Genomic DNA, 21,031 nt, shown 5'->3' with positions numbered 1-21,031 from the left:
AGAAAGGCCATCACACACGCCCTCATCACCAGCAGACTGGACTACGGCAACGCACTCTACACCGGAATCAACAAAAAACTCACCCGCAAATTGCAAAACATCCAGAATGCCGCCGCCAGATTAATCCCCGACCTATCCTGACCCCTCCTCATCTCACAACACCTACACACACTGCACTGGCTCCCTATTGAAAAAAGAATCACTTTCAAAATCCTCACCTATGCACACAAAGCCCTCCACAACACTGGACCAGCCTACCTTAACCAGCGAATCAACTTTCACGTACCCCACAGGACTCTACGCTCAACACAGCTCTCCTTCGCAGAAGTACATCGCATCAGGAAAACCAGAACAGGAGGATGCTCCTTCTCCTACCTCGCTGCCACCACCTGGAACACCCTACCCATCCACATCAGACAAACCACCTCCCTCCCCAACTTCACGAAGGAACTGAAGATACCGACTTTTCTAATCCACCTCCGGTACATGCTACACCACTCCCCCCTCTCCTCCCCCCAGTGCCTTGAGGCCCTAACAGGTGAGTAGCTGCGCTCTACAAACTCTGATTGATTGATGCATCACTGTGGGAAAAAGTGCCAGATAGAATGTAAGCAAAATGTGTGTTTCATGTCTTAACACATCAAAGAGGGCAAACCCTCTATTTAATGCAATATGCCTCATTACCAGCAACGTTGAATAAATCAGGATTGCATTAACCTGGATACACTTGCCTGCATCCACTGCAACAACACTGCCAAATCACATCCCATACTCCCTGAGCTAGTGCATGGATGAGGCTATATATTATGGACTACAATAATGCAGAGGACCTGTGAAAAGGTCTTACCTTAATACAGATGCAGCTCTGCTTCTCGCCCATGATCTTGTGAAACCTCAGGAGGCAGCACACAGGGAATGGAGGTTCCAGCAAAGGACTCCAGCCTGTAACAAGTACAAAAGAGGCTACAAGAGCATAGTTTTTAACACCATATTCAATCTCACATTCAACATGAAAGGACTAAGCCATGGACTGAAGATATGTAGGGAGTCAGTGAGAAGACCTAATAGAAATTCAGCCTCTGTGTGCATTTGGTTTGTGCGCACATGTGATGTGTAAATGTGATGGTCTATGTGAGGATAGATGTCTGTGGGCATGTTGTGCAGTGCCTCTGTGCACAGAGCTGGGAAAATGGCTCGGTGAGTTAAAAGCGTCTGCTAACACAGCTCACAAGGAAAGGTCAACTTTCCAAGGTTGGTAATTTGAGTGTCATTAAAATGGGTATTAGTGACCCCTGTCGTTGACAGCACATAAAATTGCCATCTGTGCGCATGTAATTTAACAAAGCCAGGCCTATTGTTACTATCACATTTGAGTCTACCTGCACGTTCAATGCATATGACAGTAAGTTACAGGCTCTTTCAGATCGAATCTGCATGACCCAAAAATGTGTGTTTTAGTTACAGACTAGAGGAGTTCCAATGGTATCCTGCAGACGGGGAAGTTTAAAACCACTTGCCGCATAATTTACTCAACCCTTCCACATGATTTGGCCCTGACGCATAATTCCAGTGGCCCTGCCTTAAAGTAGAGGAATTACTTTATTGGAGGACTCTTCGCTGCTGAAGTCTCCACTGGTGGAGTTATTTCTTTCATGCTATCCAGAACATGAGGTAATGTCGTCAAAGTTGTTCCCACTGGAAAAGAAACATTGAATTGAGCATTTAACACTTCCTCTACAAAGTGGAAGATTTGCAGTTACCACCCAGCTCTATACCCAGCTCCACAGGGCCCGAATGAGTGAAAACTATGGAGCTGATTACGAGTTTGGCGGTCTTAAAAACCTGACTGTCAAACTCCAGACGAGGAGACCGCCACGGTGCTGACGGGCTCCCCACCGGCCCCATTAGGAGTTTTTCACTGTGCTGACCAGTCTGCCGGTCAGCCCATTGGAAAACGCGCTGCAGCATTGGACTTAGCTCCACATGGAGCTGAATCCAATGTCGTTGCACAGGGGGCTTCCCTAGTGCCCTTGGAATGTGCACTGTCTGCTCAGCAGACAGTGCGCATCCTGATGGTGCTGGAGAGAGGGGCCCCTGCACTGCCCATGACAATGTCATCCTTCATAAAGGATGGAACTTTCCAAATTATAGAGGACTCCTGCTTCTCCGACACCCTGTCCGCTATCTGCAGGGTACCTCAGGGCTCAGCTCTCAGTCCCACACTTTTTAATATTTACTTACGTCCTCTGGCAGACATCGTCCAGGAGTTTGAGTTATCCATAATATCCTATGCGGATGACACGCAACTTATGGTCTCTCTCACTGATAGTCAGAAGCCAGATCTTCACCAACTCGGCCCATGCAGGAAAAAGTTGCCAGTTGGATGGCAAACTGCTGCCTAAAATTGAATGGCGATAAAATGGAACTAATGATTTTAGGGAACCACTCAGTTTCGTCTTCAGGGATTGGTGGCCAGACTGGTTGGGGACTCCTCTGGGCCCCTTGTCAAGAATTTTGAAATGTGGTTGGATAAATCCCTAGTCAAGGATGCCCATGTAAAACAAATCTTGCTGACACCTGTTTTGGATTATTAAGGGACACTGGAACAATCTTAGACTTTATTCCGGAGGACTCCAGAAGAATTGCGATTCAGTCCCTGGCGTTATTCTGCCTGAACTATGGCAATTCCCTCTACCTCGGATCACCAAAATATATGAACAAAAAAAAAACTACAGGTATTCGAAAATGTGGCCGTCAGAACTATTCTTAATATCTCCAGATGCAAAACGGTGAAAGAAGCTATGAGAATGTTACACTGGCTACCTACAGAAGCCAAAATTAAATTTAATCACTATGGGCCTGATTCTAACTTTGGAGGACGGTGTTAAACCGTCCCAAAAGTGGCGGATATACCACCTACCGTATTACGAGTCCATTATATCCTATGGAACTCGTAATACGGTAGGTGGTATATCCGCCACTTTTGGGACGGTTTAACACCGTCCTCCAAAGTTAGAATCAGGCCCTATGTCTGGCACATAGAGCAATGAATAATAAGGGCCCTCCAAGGATCAGAGATCTCATCTCCTCATATCTTCCAACTACATCTCTTCGATCTTCTCAGGATTGTCTACTGACCGTTACAAAGATTCAGAGAGCTAGATGGGGAGGAAGATCTTTTGTGTATCTGGTTCCCTAACTTTGGAATTCAATGCCCTGGAGTTACGACATTTGGATGAGGAACCAAGGTTCAGGTTCCTTGTATGACCTGTATAAACATCAACAACAAACAGCGCGAGGCGCAGTACATAATATCAAACAATCAGTAATCATTTATGCAATTACCAGACACATGACATACAATGCTATTTCTATCCCGTTATGGAACTCCCTAGTAACAGCGATGGGAGCCAGTTTCGCACATGGAGGGTATGAGAAGAACTCGTCCTGCATCTTAAAGTTGGACCAGCTGGTTCGGAGATTGACGTTGCCACTGCAAATTAGTGGGGGGCATTAAGGCAGGGAGTCATGTGTAGTGATTGCCTCAACGCTTACGACCGTCCATTGCGTCGAGGTAGTAAATACCCTGGTAGTGTGGGAGGTGGGTGTGCTTAGAATAGACAGATAGGATCGGAAAGAGCCCCATATATATTTGGGGCGGGTGTTGGGTGGAAACAATTCCCCATATTCCCCTAATTGTTCTTGGCAGTATGTGACGTCCTGTACCCAGGCTGCCATACTGGGTGCCACTCTTCTTTTAGCCAGTAGGAGCAGCATAGCTGTAAGATGCCTGCATTCGACCGGTATTGGCGCCACGTATCCGAACAGTACCGTTAGCGGCGATCTCAGTGGGGTGTGGCCAGTTATTAGCTGGATAGTGTCAAAGATCGCTTCCCAAAATGCCAGTATCTGCGGACATGACCACGCCAGGTGCAGGAAGGAGGCCTGGGCATCCCCACATCTAGTGCATGTTGCCTCTGCTATCACTTCCATCCTAAATAGCTGCAAGGGGCTCCGGTAAAGACGGTGCAGATACTTAAAATGAATAAGGCATAGTCTGTGGTTAGGAGAGAGGTGGGTAAGTTGGCTACAGCAGTAGTTCTATTGTTCGTCTGTTAGTGTCAAGGAGAGGTCTGCATCCCATTTGGCGTGCGCCACAGACGCCAAAGGCGGGGCGGTAGCCTGGGTGGAAGTGTACCGGCGAGTGATCAGCCGTTTAGGGGATGTGGCAGTGAGGATAATTTCCAATGGTGGCAGTGTAGGTGGTGCTGTAGGGAAGGTGGAATGCAAGCCGTGACATGTCGCTCGAAGCTGGTAGTATAATAGAACGTCTAGTGGGGTATGTTGTGTCTCTTCTACCACGGGCAGTTGTGATAGAAATTGACCCTCAGGATATACATTGGCAAAGTCGGAGAGTTTGAGTTTGAGAGCACGCTCCTTGGCCCCACGTTCCTGCAGGGGTGGAAGCAATGGGTTCTCAAGTTTAGATATGGATGGTGTGTACAATAGTGGCGTGCCAGATTTCTTCCGTATGCCCTCCTAAGCCCAGCGCACACAGGCAACTGTATCTATTTCAGCCCTGGGTTTCTTATAAGGAATAAACAAAGCAGTCTAAGGGGGCATGGTGCAGCCCTGTCCGCCTCCACCACGGTGTGCGGCTGATAGGGAGTTGGGTGCGCCAAAAAATGAAGAAATTGTGCCTGTGTGCTATAGGCATAAAGGGTCATGTCCGGCGCTCCTAGCCCGACTTTCTTTGGTGGCAAAGTGAGTATCTCTCAGGACGTCCTGGGCTGCTTGCCGGCCCAAACCAGAGAGCACAGATTCAATTGTAAGCGTTTGAGGAAGCTGACAGTCAAAGAGAGGGGTATATTGAGAAACAGGTATAGAAATTTAGGGAGGACCACCATCTTCGCCAAAGAAATGCGGCCTGTAAGGGATAGTGTAAGGCAAGACCAAACTGGAATCCTATCCTCTAGCCAGACCATTGCTCTACCATAATTCGCCTGCCACAGAACCCCGACCTCGTGGCTGAGACAGATGCCCGGGTAGCGAACCAGTTCCGTCACCCATTGAAGTGGAAACTCAAGGCGGAAGGGCAGTCTCCTCCGTGAGAGGGAAAAGCGTAGATTTCCCCCAGCTTATTTGCACCCCTGAGTGCCCTTCGAAGTGCATCACCTCCTGTATCATGGGGGACAGGTTAGTACATGGGTCATGGGTGTAAAGCACTATATCGTCAGCATACAGGGAGATAACCAGGGCTCTGGAAGTGAAGCCAATACCCCTGTTCCCATGGTGTTGCCGGAGGCGCGCCACCAGAGGCTCCATCGCAGCCGCAAACAGCGGCGACAGCGGGCAGCCCTGTCGAGTTCCCCAGGTGATCCGAAAGGGCTCTGAGACAGTGCCATTTATGCGCACTCTAGCCGTAGGGAGGGTGTATAGAAGGCGAATATGTTTTACGAAGGAAGGACTTAGTCCGATTCTTGCCAGAAGGGGGAATAGGTATGTCAACTCTAATGTATCAAACGCCTCAGTGCCGTCCAATAGGGCCGCCGTTGCCTGGACATGTGGGGCCAAATGATGCATGATGGCAAAGATAGTGCAGAGGTTGTGGGATGTTGATCTGCCCGGAATAAAACCAGCCTGATCTGGGCAGATAATGGTGGGCAAAAGAGGCAATAGACGACTGGCCAAGATTTTAGCAAACATTTTGTCAACGTTAATTAGGGAGAGGGGCCTGTAAGAGTCACATCGAGTTGCCGGCTTGAGAAGTGTGATTATCATAGCTCTCGTAGGGTGCCTGGGAGGTGTCCTTGAGTTAATGAGTCCTGGTACATGGCCAGGAGGTGTGGGGCGAGCAGTCGGGCATTTTCTTTGTATAATATGGCAGTGAGTCCATCCGCTCCAGGGGCTTTACCGCCCGGGAGTCCCTCAATCACAGTTACTATTTCCTCTGTTGTGATGGGGGACTCGGGTGCGATGAGCCCGGCTCAGCCACACCAGTTGTATTGAATCGAAGTACGTGAGGAGGTCTGCTTCCTCCGTCACCAATGTAGCCTGATACAGTTCCTCATAGAACGTAGAGAATACCTGCGCTATCTCTGGAGTAGTGGTGACCAGTATGTCTGTGGCATCCATGATCCCAGCTATATGGGAGGAATTGGGACTAGGCTTTATCAGTCTCGCCAGGGTCCTACCTGGCCTATTGCCCTCGCCATATCTCCGTGCCTGAGTCTCTTTATATAGATACAGAGTTTCACGAATGGCCTCCTTCTTGAATTCTTGCAATTTAAAGTTAATGGCCGCTAACAAGCCAGTTTCCCTTGAGTGAAAAAAGTGAGTGTCAAGGTCAGGGAGCTCCCTCTCAAGGCCAGCCAGTGTACAGCAAATGGATTTAAAACCCCTGCTTGCTTGGCTATGCAGGCCCCTCTTATCACGACCTTGAACGTCTCCCATAATGTTGAGGGTGATTTAACTGAATCAATGTTGTGGGCAAAGAATTCATCAATTCCCTGCGAATCTCCCTACGAAACACTGCATTCCGTAGAGCCCTGGGCGGGAGGCGCCACGTGAACGGCTGTGGTGTAATGTGGGGAATCCGAAGCTCCAGTAGGACTGGAGCGTGGTCTGAGAGAGTGTGGGGAAGATGTTTGACCTCTGACAGCCAGGTCTGCACTTCTGGCGAAACCACCCAGAAGTCTATGGGGGTCCACGACCCATGGTGGGCCGATATGCAGGTACCCTCGAGATCACGGGGATGGGAGAGCCTCCAGACATCTAGCAGTGAGTTGTCAGTCATGATGGTGCACAGCATTTTGGATGCATGTGGGTGTGGTTCCCTCGGTCCCCCCAATCTGTCCATGCCATCATCGAGTACGACATTAAAGCTGCCTCCCCCGATAATGATCCGCGGCCCTTGGCTTTGCATTATAGACCACATTGAAGAGATGAAGTGTGGGTCATCAGTGTTGGGGCCGTATACAGCAGCCAATAAGACAGATTGTCTTTGTAAAGAGCCAGCTAAGAGTACGTATCTACCTTCAGGGTCGGATGTTATTTGTGATGTGTGCCAGGCAAGACCTCTTTGTAATAATACCATGACCCCCCTGGCGTAAGTGGAGTAAACAAATGAATAGCCAGCGTCCCAGGCTCTGGCTTTGAGGCGAGGGGAGCTGAGATCAGCTAGATGCGTTTCCTGCAGAAAACATATGTCCACCCTATGTCTGGCCAGATATGAATGCACCAGTCGAGCTTTTATGGCATCGTTGAGGCCCCGGATATTCCACGTTAGGCACGTTAGGGTTGCATTGGCGTTGTGGCGTTACAGAATGTGTTGTCTATTGAATCTAGGGTCTATGTAGATTACAGGGTGTAGTGTCAGATGTCATGCGTGAATTAACTGGCGGCCTGCACCTCATCTGTGTGAATTTTAACAAACTGTTACATGTAGTAACTAAACACAAACTCCCCATCCCTCCCTCTCCCACTCCAACCACCGAACTTGGTTGAGAAAGGATCCCATTCTCCCACCCGACATATCCAACTTGTACTAATAAAGACCCATTATAGTAAGCCTCCCTGGGGGGCGAGGTGACTCCGGGTCTATATCAGCCAGGTAGCTGGGTGGCCGGCTGTTAGGTTCAATAGTCCCAGTCGACGCGGCGTAATAGTTCCATAGCCAAATTAAGGGTAGTGAGCCACTGGATCGAAATGCCGCCGGATTTACTTAGTCATTGTCGCTTAAGTCAACATTCCCCTCAACCCGGGTCGAATTGCTCAGCGGACTGCGTTTTTTGTTGACACTTTTGGCAAATTTCAAAGCTAGTTTGGCGACTGTGAAGACATGTGCCTTCCCGTCCAACATAATTTGGAGCTTGGCAGGATACAGCATTGCGTATGAAGTTTCCGATTTCTGCAGGAGCTTCTTTGCAGGAATACATTTACGTTGTGCTGCCTGCACAGCTATTGTGAAGTCGGATAGAAGGAGATGGCATTGCCGTGGTATTGCAGCTGGCTTTTTTCGCAGGCCAGGCGTATAACGGGGTCTCTATCTCTATAGTTAAGGAGCTTAGCAATAATAGCTCTGGCGGGCGCACCCGGTGGAGGGCAGCGGCCAAGCTATCTGTGGGATTGTTCTACTATGAAAACTGAGTATAGATGCTCCCCGAAGAGGCCGCGCAGCAGGTCCTCAACATAGTCTTCCATTTTAGTTACGGCAGTGGATTCCGGTATACCCGTAATGCGAAGATTGCTGCGGCGGGATCTCACTTCCAAGTCTTCTTTTTTTGGCTTTTATGATGTCTAGGATTCTGTCCATTTTAAGAGGTGTTCTTTAGAGTCTATTTGCTGGTCACCTATATCAGAGATCCAAGTTTCAAGGTTGTCGAGTCTATTCTCATGTGAGTCCACACGTTGTTTAACATGATCAAGTCGAGCTGTGAGGAGGTCCAATTTACCGTCAATGGGTTTAAGACTGTTCTTCACCTCCAGTAGTATGTCTTTAAGATCAAATTTGCTGGGGGTCTTCCTCTGGAGGGGGGGAGATGATGCCCTATGAGATATCTCACCCTCATTATGGTGTATATGCTTTTTCCCCTCAAAGGAGGGTTTCGCCTGTTTGGTATCTGTTTTCCCCATGGTAGGAGCGTCTCAGAGGGACCGGGCCCTTGGAAAAATAGACTCAGGTCCAAGACGTAAGTTCGGCAAGAATGTCTTAAAGCAGCGATCCGCCGCCTCTCTGACTGTGTTTTTACGAGGGGACCCCACCATTCGATCTCGGCGGGTGGCACGAGCAGGCCCAGGTGTGTTGCCGAGGGAGGCCTGGGTTTCCCTAACGTAGTCATGCTCCCGCCAGCTGGCTGGGCCCCTTTAATCAGCCCGCCGCTTCACCTTCACAGCGGAGGGGTGGGGGTGCCCCACATCAGAGCCCCAATCTCCCCTCCTGCCCTTCCACTCACAGGGTATATGCCTGCACCGACCCCGTCCTGTGTTCAGCCGTGGGCCGCCGTGCAGTCTCCGGGTTGCACCACGACGCAGCTCCTATGGCCAGCACACGGCCCGGCAATGCTCCACAAGCAGTCCGAAGTGGGGCTAGGCGCGCGGGGCCCGGCAGACTCCTCCGGATCTCTCACCTCCAGCGCTGCGTTGGGGAAGGCATGTGCTTGCTCGGCCACGCGGCCCCCGGGGCCTCAATCTAGTTGGCTAACAACGCTGTCTATGTAAACTTTGAAAATGCTTAATAAAAAATGCTTAGTAAAAACAAGAATCACCTGCTATCGTTAGTCTGAGGATCCGCTGCGCGTCCTCTGCATCGTAACCCTTATATAGGGTCAGGGAAGCAGTAGGCGGTGACTAGACCGCCACCCAAGATGGCGGCTCCCCAAGAGAACCAGAAAGGAGTTAAAATGGCATCCGAACCGGGGGCTGTGCTCCGAGATTTAGGGGCCCTTCAAAGGGCAGGTTCCCTATCCCAGGAGAAACAGATGAAAGAGGCACAAGGTGTGGAATGTAGGATAGAGTAAAGCAGCAGTGAAATGCCCTTTATTAAAACACCCTTAAAACACCCCAAACATCGCTGCAAAGCAACTAGAACCAATATGAGCCCTCTAAACATGGACCTGAGGGGTCAAAGATAAAAATATAGTTGGTTAACAACGCTGTCTATGTAAATGTTAAAAATGCTTGGTAAAAACAAGAATCACCTGCTATCGTTAGTCTGAGGGTATTAATGCTGTAACATTTGTATTTTGTTCTACATCTTAAATAGACATGCACAATTAATTTACATTATTGTTTAAGTTAAAACTATTTTTAATATTTTTTTCAAGTTTAATCAACTTTTTTACTTTTCCCTATACTTTACCATATGGAAAGCTCTGCCACCAACGCAGAGCTTTTCATATGGTAAAGTATAGGAAAGAATGCTACAGTACTATTAACTTAATTATGAATTGAATATTTAATTAATAAAATATATTACATTAAATTAACATTATCTTTTAAAAGATTTATTAAAAAATACACAACATAAAAAATATATCATTATCATGTATCTTCATGTATTAATAATGATTAAAAGCAATGTATAGAATTAAAAGTAATGTCATTATGTTTTAATAAAAGTCAATGTTTCATTAATTTTTCAATTCGAAAATGGTTGTTAAAATTTCAAACCAACATAAACATGTTTTATTTTTATATACTTTTGAAATTAAATGCATCTTCATGTTTAACTAATTAAACAATTTATTTAACATTATTTGCTTGTTTATTATTATTTGCTAATCTAGCAATGTTTAAAGTCCCTAACTCCCTTATTTCTATGAGAAAGGGATCCAGAGGTGTGCTCTGCATATCCTGATGGGTCTTCCTGGGCTTGATTGGTGGGAGGAGCTGACACATGCACCTGTATAGGGCTGTGCCTGTCCTTACACAAAGCAGTTTCCAACCCCATGGGGTGTGTCTGGGTCCAGAGCAGGAAAGACAGGGTCTTGTACACTACAATGACTTTCCAATGAAATTTGCCTACTTCAAAGGCAGAAATTAGTATACGTATTGGGCTTCTGGGACCACAGCTTCAGAACACCTCTGGATCAAGAGGAGACTGTCAAGGAAAATAGCTGAATATCTCTGAGAAGGAGTACTGCCCCTTTGCTGTGTGTGCTTTGCTGGGCTGGCCTGCAGTTGCTGCTTCTGCTTTGGAGAGGACAAAGACTGGGCTTTGCACTGTATCCTTCTTGTGAAGTTTCTCCAAGGGCTTGGACTGAGCTTGCCTCCTGTTAAGAAGTCTCTGGGACATCAAAGACTTCACCTGTCAGCCCTTGGGTTCTCTTTCTGAGGACCCTGACTTGTCAAGAGATGCCCTTCTGGGCCCTTGGGAGTGTAATCTGGCATAAAACAAGAAGAAACAGGCACATTGACTCCGGAACTGGCACAGCTGCCCAACTCCGTGCTGCTGTCTGCACCAGAAACAGTGGTCCCCACTGGAGTGCAACGACCGGGACTGATGCTGCAGTCCCGACTCCACGGCAGCGCCTCTGAAGTCCCGCAACCATGTGAGTCCCAAGTGCCATGTCACTGACGTCTATGACACCTGACTCCTCTGCGACTCCTGTGGCCCGTGGTGTGACCACGACACCAGGAAGTCCCATCATCACATCTGGACCAGCTGGACTCATCACTCCGCCGGACCGTACGGATCCAACGCCTTGTAACATCACCTCCCCTGCAAACGTAAGAAACCGACGCCTCACCTCCCCCGCCTGGCAGGAAGGGACCAATTCCTCACCTCCCCAGTAGCAGTAAGGAACCGACGCTGCACCGGTTCTAGTGATGCCTCACCTCCCCAACGCCATGCAACCTTTTTGCTTCCTCATTGTTTTCAAAGGTACTGTACCTGGGGTCCGTGCAACTCTGTGACCAGCGCTGCACTCCCTCAAGGGTGACGTCGGACTGTTGGGAACAACTCTGTCACAGCACTGTGATAGCACCAGTTGAAACTATTGTGTTTCTAAGTGGTTTATTGGGATTTAATCATTAAAAATTCATATCTTTGCTTGTGTATGTTGGATTTTTGTAATTTTGCTATTGTTTTACTTGGATAAATATTGGCTATTTTCCTAAACTGGTGTGGTGTCCATTTGTAGTGTGTTCACTGTGTTACTGTGTGTGGGTACAAATACTTAACACATTGCCTCTGAGATAAGCCTGACTGCTTGTGCCAAGCTACCAAGGGGGTGAGCAGGGTTTATCTTAGGTGTGTGACTCCCTTAACCTGACTAGAGCGAGGGTCCCTCCTGGGATACGGTGAAAACTGACTGCCAAGTAGAGACCTCATTTCCAACAGTTCTGTTCACTTGTTGTAGGCTATGTACCAGACTTTTCAACAGACATGGTGCAATCGTGTGTCACATAATATCCGCTCGCTTTACACGGTCACCAGCTCAGGTGCTGATGTCAGGCGGTGTGCACAAAATTTATTGGAAACCTTCACTGAGAGCAGGTTTTCAGCTGTTTGGAGGCTCTGGGAAGCTGATGTCCATTACAAGGTGTGTACCCTCTTTCCAAGGCTTCAACTGCAGCTTCAGAACCTCTGTTTTATTTGTGGAACTGTGGAGGAGGTGAGCTAAAGTGCTTCAGGCTGTGCTTGGCACAGAACCCACACCTTCAAAGGCTCTGCTTGATTGACATAGGATGAAAACTATTCAGATGTTGACAGGTCTGGCATACTCCAATAAAGCTGTCCACTCTCAGTCCTCTTTTTTAATCTTACAGGACTGGAGGTGAAGATTATCCTGATCTTTCTTTTACTTTATTCTTCTTGCGCATACCTTTCTCTAGTAACCATCAGAGCAGTTTGTACTCCACTCCTCCATGGTTGTCCCATGTGTCACTACCACTGAACTTGTCCTTCTTTTATTTTGGGGCTATTCACATTGCTACCTGACAGCACTATCAGTGGTCCTTTTTATGGTCTGACTAGACAGTGCAGCTGTTGCCAAACAAATATGTGAATATTACTAGAGAGGGGCTTTGGCTCTGCCCACATGTTGGGAGCTAGGAGTGCATGTTTTGGTTAGGCAGAAGTTGTTTGCTTCCACAAAAAAGTGCTTGCCCTTCATACATCTGTTATCATTTTGTTTATTTATAGAGCAGGCTGAGGTTGAACTTTCAGTGGCACACACACGACACTGTAATGTTATTAAAATGTCTTAGATAACTAAATAATGTATAGTGTTTTTCTCTGGCAACACAGATAGGAGGAGGGCAGTCATTAACCTACCTGGAATTTTAGGTCTTGTTTGACAGTGCATAAGCCAGATTTATTGGCATTGCCAACATGTTTACTTTCAGGTGTGCCATGAGTCCTTTTTAGGTATTGCCTATTAGACAGCACGTGCGATGTTTATTGCAAGACACACTGTTAGAATACATTGGGATTAAAGTCCATTTCTTACCATTGGTTGGCTTGTCACTCTTGTTTGCTTGCTTCTTATTTGTTAGCTTGTGTGGGCTTTCCTTCCTCTTCTTCTGTTTGTCCCTACCCTGGAGCATGGATGAATTACTTGTGTTCTTCCACTGGTCGTTTTTCATGTGCTACTTTTTTCTTTTTGCTTCAGCACTTCATGACAGTGCATGGTTTCTAGCTCTCTCCCTAGTGTGCTCCATGTTGCTCGCTCTCTCTTGCCTTTGTCCTTCCCCTTGCCTTCTCCTTTTGCTCCCTCCCGTTCACTTCCCCACATGCACCACCACACTGCTCTCTCTCCACGTCAGTTTGCTTCCATGCCCACCTGCTGTGTATAATTTACCCTAACCCGTGCCTCCCATACTGCTTCACCCCCTGTTGAGTTCTTCCACTCTCATCTACCATGATTCTGCTTTCCATATTGCCTGACTATCCCATGTCCCATGTTATTGTCTCTTGTCTGTTTTTCTCCATTTGCACTTGACTCCCATGGATGAAGAAAACATTTGGACCTGCTTTGCCAAGAAACAGATGACCTGTATGACTTTTGAATCATCTTTGCTAGAGAACAAATACTGCAACTACACTTATAAAGGGATACTGTAGCATCAAGAGTCCCGGGACCTAAAACCACAGTGAAGAGGGTTATAACTTTAGTTTTCTCCCACTCAAATACACTGTGCTACTGCCCTCCCAGAGATGCTGCAGTCTGAGTGCTGCAGAGGAGCTTAGTGGTAGTTCCTTCGTTCTACTCTACAAGTGCTAGTTTTGACTCCAAAGATTCCACAGTTTTACAACATCACAATTATAAGGTCTTGCTTAAGAGACATCATTTACCAGTCTGCAGGCAAAAACATATTGTGGACCACAGTGGGATGACAAAATGTGGGGGTGGGGTTTCTAAAAAGGAAGTGGCCTACGTAATTAAAGGTGTGGTTTAAAACATGTGGACAACAATCCTGAGCTTTATACAGCATGCTGTCTGAACAGTATTTAGGTGCCTCTATGTGGGTTTTCTGCTATTGCATGCAGACATGTCACACAACAACAAACAAATGACTAAAACAAGCTAGACCTACTGGCTTTGTGATTCTTAGCAGTTTGATATAAATGAGTAATAACAATTATTTTGTTGTAAATAATTAAAATTGTCAATTACAAATGGTACATATGTGCTATGTACACATTGGAAAGATGCCAAGGATTGGATAAGCATGTAACCTTACCACTGTTATGGCCCACTAACTTACACTGCTTCAGATTCAACTCAAAGTTGTCAATTGTGTCCCATTATGAACCCCCTCCCACAACCAGATTTCATCCACAAAATCTACACGCGACACAACTCACATAAATCATAAAAGCATTGGAAAACCCAACAACTCAGACTTTTAGAGCTGAAAGCTCTTGGCTTTGCCAGTACTTAGTAAAGTCAATTACAACAAAAAAATGCATGAAAGCAAGGAGAGTTTATAAATGTTAACACATTCAAATTTGACACTTATGCAAAATATGAATGTGGTCACTGCAGATGTCTGTGTGGGTATAACAAGAGGACCATGGAATTGAACCTGTTTGGTGCAGTGGGGAATACCGAGTTGTGTTTTTTAGTGCTACGAGGTCCAGGCATGTGACAGAGAACACTGCAAATATGTTGGTGAATATTTTAAACTTGTATTACACACAGCATAAGACAAGCTGCAAAATGTACAAAAAGATTTAGGTTTAAGATTTTAAAAAAGTGCTTTCAAAATATAGATTTTAGTACTACGCAGACTGTGCCTAGTGCAAACATTTTTTAGATCTGTCCATTAAAAGTACTCACTCCCCAGTCCAGCTGTTAAAACAATAACAATACCTTGAAAAGAATAAATTTTGTCATCCCTAAGCCATACATGCAAACATTTTCAAACTAGGAAGTGGGAGACTTTAAAAACAAAGTCGGGGCAATGTATTTCCCTTTAGGGCTTTTTTTAAACAAAGGCAATTTTAGGTGAGAGACACATAAAATAAAGGCATTTTTGGATTAAAAAATTGCGAGTCTCCAGTCTGTATCAGGTCTATTTGCATATATGCTAAACTTCAAGTGACTTCATCAATTAAAGTCAATATTGGCTTCCAAGGAGGCTGTATTTTTGCAGATTAACCAGTTGTACACATTTACATTTCTCTTAAGCAGCAGGCACTCTGGCAAGAAGGCTAGTTTCTTGTTTAGCTCTCTGTCCTTTCCTTATACATGCCAACATTTTGAAACAAGAAAGAGGGGTATTTTTTCAAAAAAAAACTCAGGGTACATTATTTTCTCCATTGAAGTACACTGCCGCTAGGGTTGCCACCTAACTGGTTTTCTATCCACACCACTGGAAGTTTGGTGTCCGAACCAGTACACAAAAATGCAAAATCACTAAAAGCTGGTATTTTACGGCTTTATCTGTACATACTTCATACACCAAATATAGATAGAACTTTTAAATGCGTTTTAGAGCTGCATTAATAGTCCATGACCAATAATTAAAGTGAACAAAGGCAGAAAAGCTGTGATACACATTAATACCTAAGACTTTACTTAAAGTCGTATTTAATATAAATTTAACATAAAACAACAAACATGGGGTATTTTCTCTTGGAAATATGTCAAACCTAATTGCAGCAAAGGCAATTGTATACAGGAGAGAGCTAAAATAGTCATTTTTGGATAAAATAATCTGGAGTCTCCTGTGTGAACTGGGTCTGTTGGTATATAATCTACCTCTCCTTCACAGCACAGGAGATTCCCTCCCTTCCACTTCAGCTGGAGCATTGCAGCTCTAAAAACTCGAGATCAGAGTAGCAACAAAAACAAAACAAAAAGTAATGCAATGGGTCTCACGTTTGTTCTAGTTAGAGCTATTAGGGTTGTAAATTCCTAACTGGTCTTTTCTTGCACATAAATTGAAAATGAAAAGTAAAACAGTTAACATAATGTTATATGGTAACATGATGTAAGATTAGGTCATTTAGGAATGCTAGTGTTTTAGAACTTTTATGATGTAGAATTTTGTAACGGAATGTAGAATTTAGTAACGGAGGGGTTAAGTCATTAGTACTGGAGAAGACTTAGAAGAAGGAGTACTGTCCTGGAAGAGATTAAAGACATCTTTAGAATCTACATTAGAAGAGTGGATTGGATTCTTTACACATATGAAAGCCGATTCAAAGCGCCACAGCTGCCGTGAGCATAAACGTAAAGGAGAGACACAGAAGGAAAAAGAAGTTCGCTCGCAGTCAAACGTATCAGCTATTATGCAATTATCCATGTAACAGGGTCGATGGCCAATGCAGTAACAAAACTGCCCCAAGGTGGGACAAACCTAGGGCATTTACCAATAACAAAGGATTTTTGAAAGGCAAGCCCACGAATGAGTGATAGTGATGGATGGGCGTGGTTAAAGGCCCACAGATAGATTACAACAGGCCATAGCACTTGCACGCTCAACCTAAAAAAGTAGGGGAATGGTATTTTGTCAAATGCAACGTATGGGTAAGTTGTGCCCCCACAGATCCACCGACTTTGATAGTCACATATTACCAGTGCTTGAAATGGAAAAATAGAAGTGTAGATACTCTGAACGTGAGTACCTGCTTGTTTCTGAGAAGTGCCAGTACTCTCCAATTTAAAGTATTACGTTTTTCTTGACAAGTGCAGGTACTCTACCTCTCAAAATAAAAAAGTGCAGGTACTCAGTACCGGCCCATTTAAGGCACTGCATATAACTAAAATCATTGGGAAAGCCATTAGATCCTAAAGGCAAGAGCTGTTGGCGCTGCCAATGCTTGTTTGCCGAAGTTCCTGTGTAACAGGCTGGCCGTGTTTAGTTTTGGTGTGTTTTTTTTTTTATCTGTATCAGGGTCCCTCTATAAGTCTGGCTCCTGCCCTTCCTGCGGGTCTATATTCTACTCTGCTTTTCTACTCGAGGAGGCTCCTCTGTGGCGTTTCTTTTACGTTCTGCGCCTCTGTACAATCACTTCCGGTTCCCGCTGGTCTAGGCGTCATTGAGTGTCGATGCTTCCGGGAGTCTTTGCTTCCGGAGTGTTTACTTCCGGGTGTCTCTGCCGGCCGGCTTCCATCCCTTGGCAGGTTCCAGCCTCTGCCTGGAGGGCGCTGCTCTTATAATCTTTATATTTATTCACTCTGGGCCGTATTTGGGGGCCTCCAGGGAGCTTCCTTTTAAAAAAAAAAATAACGTCCGATTTTTCCCGACCTTTCAAACAACGTCACGAACGTTTGTTGTGTTTGTCTCACTTTTGGAGGCGTCGGAATATTTCATTGATTTTTTAAGAGCCATTTAAGTAATTTTGAGATTCCAAGCACTTACTGTTTTAATAGTTTAACATCAACATCGCCGGTCGCTGTAGACTGTTTAAAAGCATTACCATTCGTCTTTTTTATCCATCCGTTTGTCATTTTTTGCTTTTTTTTTAAATAAGGTTTTGCTCGTGTTAAGTGATGTAGCAGCGCTGCCTTATTTCACATATATCAACGTGTCAAGGCTACTTTGTAACCTACATTGATTTTTAAAAATTTTTTGTATTAGAATCATTGTAAAATAATCTCTAGACCGCAAACACTTTAAAGATTTGAAGGTTCTTGTTTGGGGGTGGGTTCTGGAGACACGTGCCCTGAACTTCTGCATCCGCATTCCATACATCAGTTTTGAGTTCGCCAGAGTACTTTACCAGTACTTAGGTTTGTGCTGTACACAGGCCAGTACAAAAGCTGCATTGCAGCTTTAATGTTTATGAGAGTGGCGCTTCATGGGCACTGCTGTTCTTGGCGCACGATGTTAGGATTGAATGTATAGCACATTTTGGCAGCTTCCTGTAAATAGCTGTACTTGTTTTCATTGAAGCTCTGCAGCCCAAGGAGCACATGTTGAGACTACAGAGGTGAACTTGAGGATGTGGGGGTGTTAAGGCATTTGTCACGTTTCTAAAGTGCCAGTCCAGTTTGACAGGCATCCCTTGGTTACAGTTGACCATTAGATCAAAATGTATGGCCTCTGATCTCCAAAACACATTTATTAGAATACGATGATATGTCTGTATTTCATTATAAGTAAACGTTTGTAGTGATTGTCAGACAAAACGTTCACTAGCCTGTAGGGTACAGTGTCACGTTATTTTTTTCTGATTCATAAGATAATTGTGAAAGGTACCACTCTTTTGGAATATTGTTTCCAGAATATTCTATTATGATCAGATTTCTTTTGTGAGCATATTCTTCTGCTTTACATATTTGATAATATTCCCAAGTCCAAGTGTTAGAGCTGACTGCCAGAGTCAGTGCTGCGCCCGCATAAGTCCTATGTTGTCATACACTATTTCCTACACTTTAATTGGTCTTTGAAGAGTCATGTTCACTAAAACATTGTACTGTATTGTACAGTAAATCAAATTTTATGTTCAGGCAAATTAACTAAGAAAGCTTAGACATATCAGTAATTAACATTATTTGGTGGAGTATCAATACCTGAAAAGGGGTAGTTTCTCATGATTTAAACGTAAGGTAGACAGACTATGGAACATTCACATAATCGGGAAAAGACAAGTGACAAGGGCATTTCTAACAACCGGGGGAATTCTAACAGCCAGTCTCCAAAGAAAAGAAAAACGAATAGTGTGGATATGAAAAAAGATGGTGTTTCTGAGCCTGAACGTTTTGCCAGCCTGTCCGAAGCATCCCAGAGACAAAGACAAAGGAAGCTTGTTTTACATATTGATTTAAATAACACCATCTTGGTATCTGACGCAATCACTCAAGAGGGTCCCAGTGCGTCGCTGAATACTTATCTGAGCACGGTTACATGGGGAAAGTTGAATCAGGCAGGTAAGAGAGTAAGCCATTCATTCTTAATATTTTTGGATGTTTATTGTGCAAATTTAACGCTTAAAGAATTGTAACAATGACAGGAGATTTCTGATTTTTAATGAACCTGTACTTCAGCCTCGCCGACTCTTTTGGAGGCAAAGTGTACAGTGTACTTTTTTGCAGTTTACATATTCTTTGATTGGTACCATACCTGCTGTTGCGAAGAAAGTGGGGCCTAACCAGTCATTCTAAAGTTAATGTTTACCGATTTTTGGCATGATAATCATTTAATTCGTGCATCTTTGAGTAAAAAATGAATACCAGCACCAGAACTGGTGTAAAATATGGTTCCTTGGCCAATAAAAATAAGATTACTGACATACAATAGAATTTTGTCCTAAGGTATCCATTAAACGTGATCGCAGTAAAAAACACGATCTAAATATGCTGCTCATTGATGTTAATTTTAGATGATGGTTCTGTAACAAAGATGGCCTTGCAATGTTCCTAGTCATCTATCGACAGAAGTTTGGGCCCCTGGGTGTAGTTGCTTTCACATCTAGTTGTTTCCCTGGAGGAAAGCCAGTTAAAGTAGGGTGCTGGGGCTGTCTGAAGCATCTTCCCTTGGCTCAGAGTGTGCTCCTAATCGTGTTCTTGAGTGCATTGGAATTACTCCAACTGCGTTCAACAGTTACCTCCAGTCGCCCGTCTTGAGAATGCCCTTAATCTACCTTCGCTAGGCCCCTGTCCTCTCATGCATGGTGATTAGGTGCTCTAATTAAGGGCCAGGCACACCTGCACTGCTGGCATCTTTAGAACGTTGTCTTACAAGGGCGGAAGATAAAGCAGCAGGGGCTAGAGAGCGACATGCATCTGTAAAAAAAAAAAAAAAAAAAAAAAAAAAAGCACATGTGTTATATTGTATTGTAATTGCATTTATATAGCGCTTGCTACCCCTGCTGAGGTGTCAGTGTTTTACACAGAGTAGCATGCTACTCCGGAACCCAGTGTTGGTGGTTAATCCAGAAGTTATTGATTATTAGAACATTGGAATGTTGTGAGCGCCATTGAAAACAATGAAGTGCTACCGGCTTCTAATGGCTGGTAGAAGCCTGGAGCTCCAACATTCCAATGTTGTCATTCACAGCTGTTGCTGTGAACAAAAGCTTCATGGAGCCATAGGGGATTTCAGTCCACTCTGGCTCCGCAAGGCCTTTGTTTTATTTATTAGAACTGTTAACGTGTCCGTCTATGTTAATTTATACACATCAGGACTCGTTTTAGGTCGATGAATCTTTGGACCCAGTGGTGAGACACCCTAAGACGAGACAACTGATCAATACATCAAACCATATGTCAATAATATTGTTAACATATATCACCACAATATATTTCACTTTAGACATTAATAAATCTTCGACGCAACCATGACCTTTCAGTCATGAATAATCACATCTTATTGAAGTTTTATGAATTTTATTCCCTATTGATTACAATCTAATAGCAAATGTATTAATCTCAAAACCAAGAAGCAAAGAACATTATCACAAAGCGGCGACTATGGTAAGTTTTCATCAATGCAAAAGATCACAAATATAAGATAACCATATGAAGATAACAAATCGAAATACATAGAACCTCCTAAAGGTCTTAGTTCAGCATAACACCATGTCAGTCACGTCAGTTAAGATGAACACCTCATCTAGCCACTGATTAGCATTAGCATGTTGGGCTTCATGCAAAACAATTTAGAACATCAATTTGGAAAACGTCTAACTAAGGTCTCTAATCAAAACACACAGCAGTTGGTACCTAGAAAGGAAAGGCAAAATAAATGAATTTCCATTAGCAATGGTATAATTACCCTCCTCGGAATAGGTCAGCATACAGGGTCAGTCTTCGTCTTCAGGACATCAGTTAAATCGCCGTCAGTCTATCTAAGCTAAGGGCAGGGGACACTTCCCTCTTAAGGAAGAAAGTGTAAAAGGGTAGTCTATGGATGAGGATAGTTTTGTCTAAGTCTCAGACCACCAAATAGAGTGACAGAGTTTCTGGATGCAATCGATATCATTCCCTACCTAATGCCCTTTGTTCCTTGTGTCATGAGTTTTTATCCCTTTTTCGAAATACATTCCCCCAAAATCCTATTGGTCAGTCACTACACCCCACTATCTGTAACCTATCAATTTATACATTAAGTAATACATTTGTCATTCTATGAT

General features: G+C 44.6%; 1 protein-coding gene across 1 annotated transcript in view; it reads left to right on the top strand.

Moving 5' to 3' along the window:
- Nucleotides 1-17,015: 17,015 nt before the first annotated feature.
- The window catches only part of LOC138258873 (uncharacterized), a 106,088-nt gene continuing 102,072 nt past the window's right edge, over nucleotides 17,016-21,031 (top strand). Inside the window, exon 1 of the mRNA XM_069206172.1 lies at nucleotides 17,016-18,827. Within this exon, the coding sequence (XP_069062273.1) occupies nucleotides 18,518-18,827 (310 nt within the window). The 5' untranslated portion in view covers nucleotides 17,016-18,517. The remainder of the gene's footprint in view (nucleotides 18,828-21,031) is intronic.

The sequence above is a fragment of the Pleurodeles waltl genome, chromosome 9 (assembly GCF_031143425.1).
Source record: "Pleurodeles waltl isolate 20211129_DDA chromosome 9, aPleWal1.hap1.20221129, whole genome shotgun sequence".
NCBI lineage: Eukaryota > Metazoa > Chordata > Amphibia > Caudata > Salamandridae > Pleurodeles > Pleurodeles waltl.
Note: the sequence above shows the minus strand (reverse complement) of the source record. Positions and strands in the feature narration are given on the sequence as shown.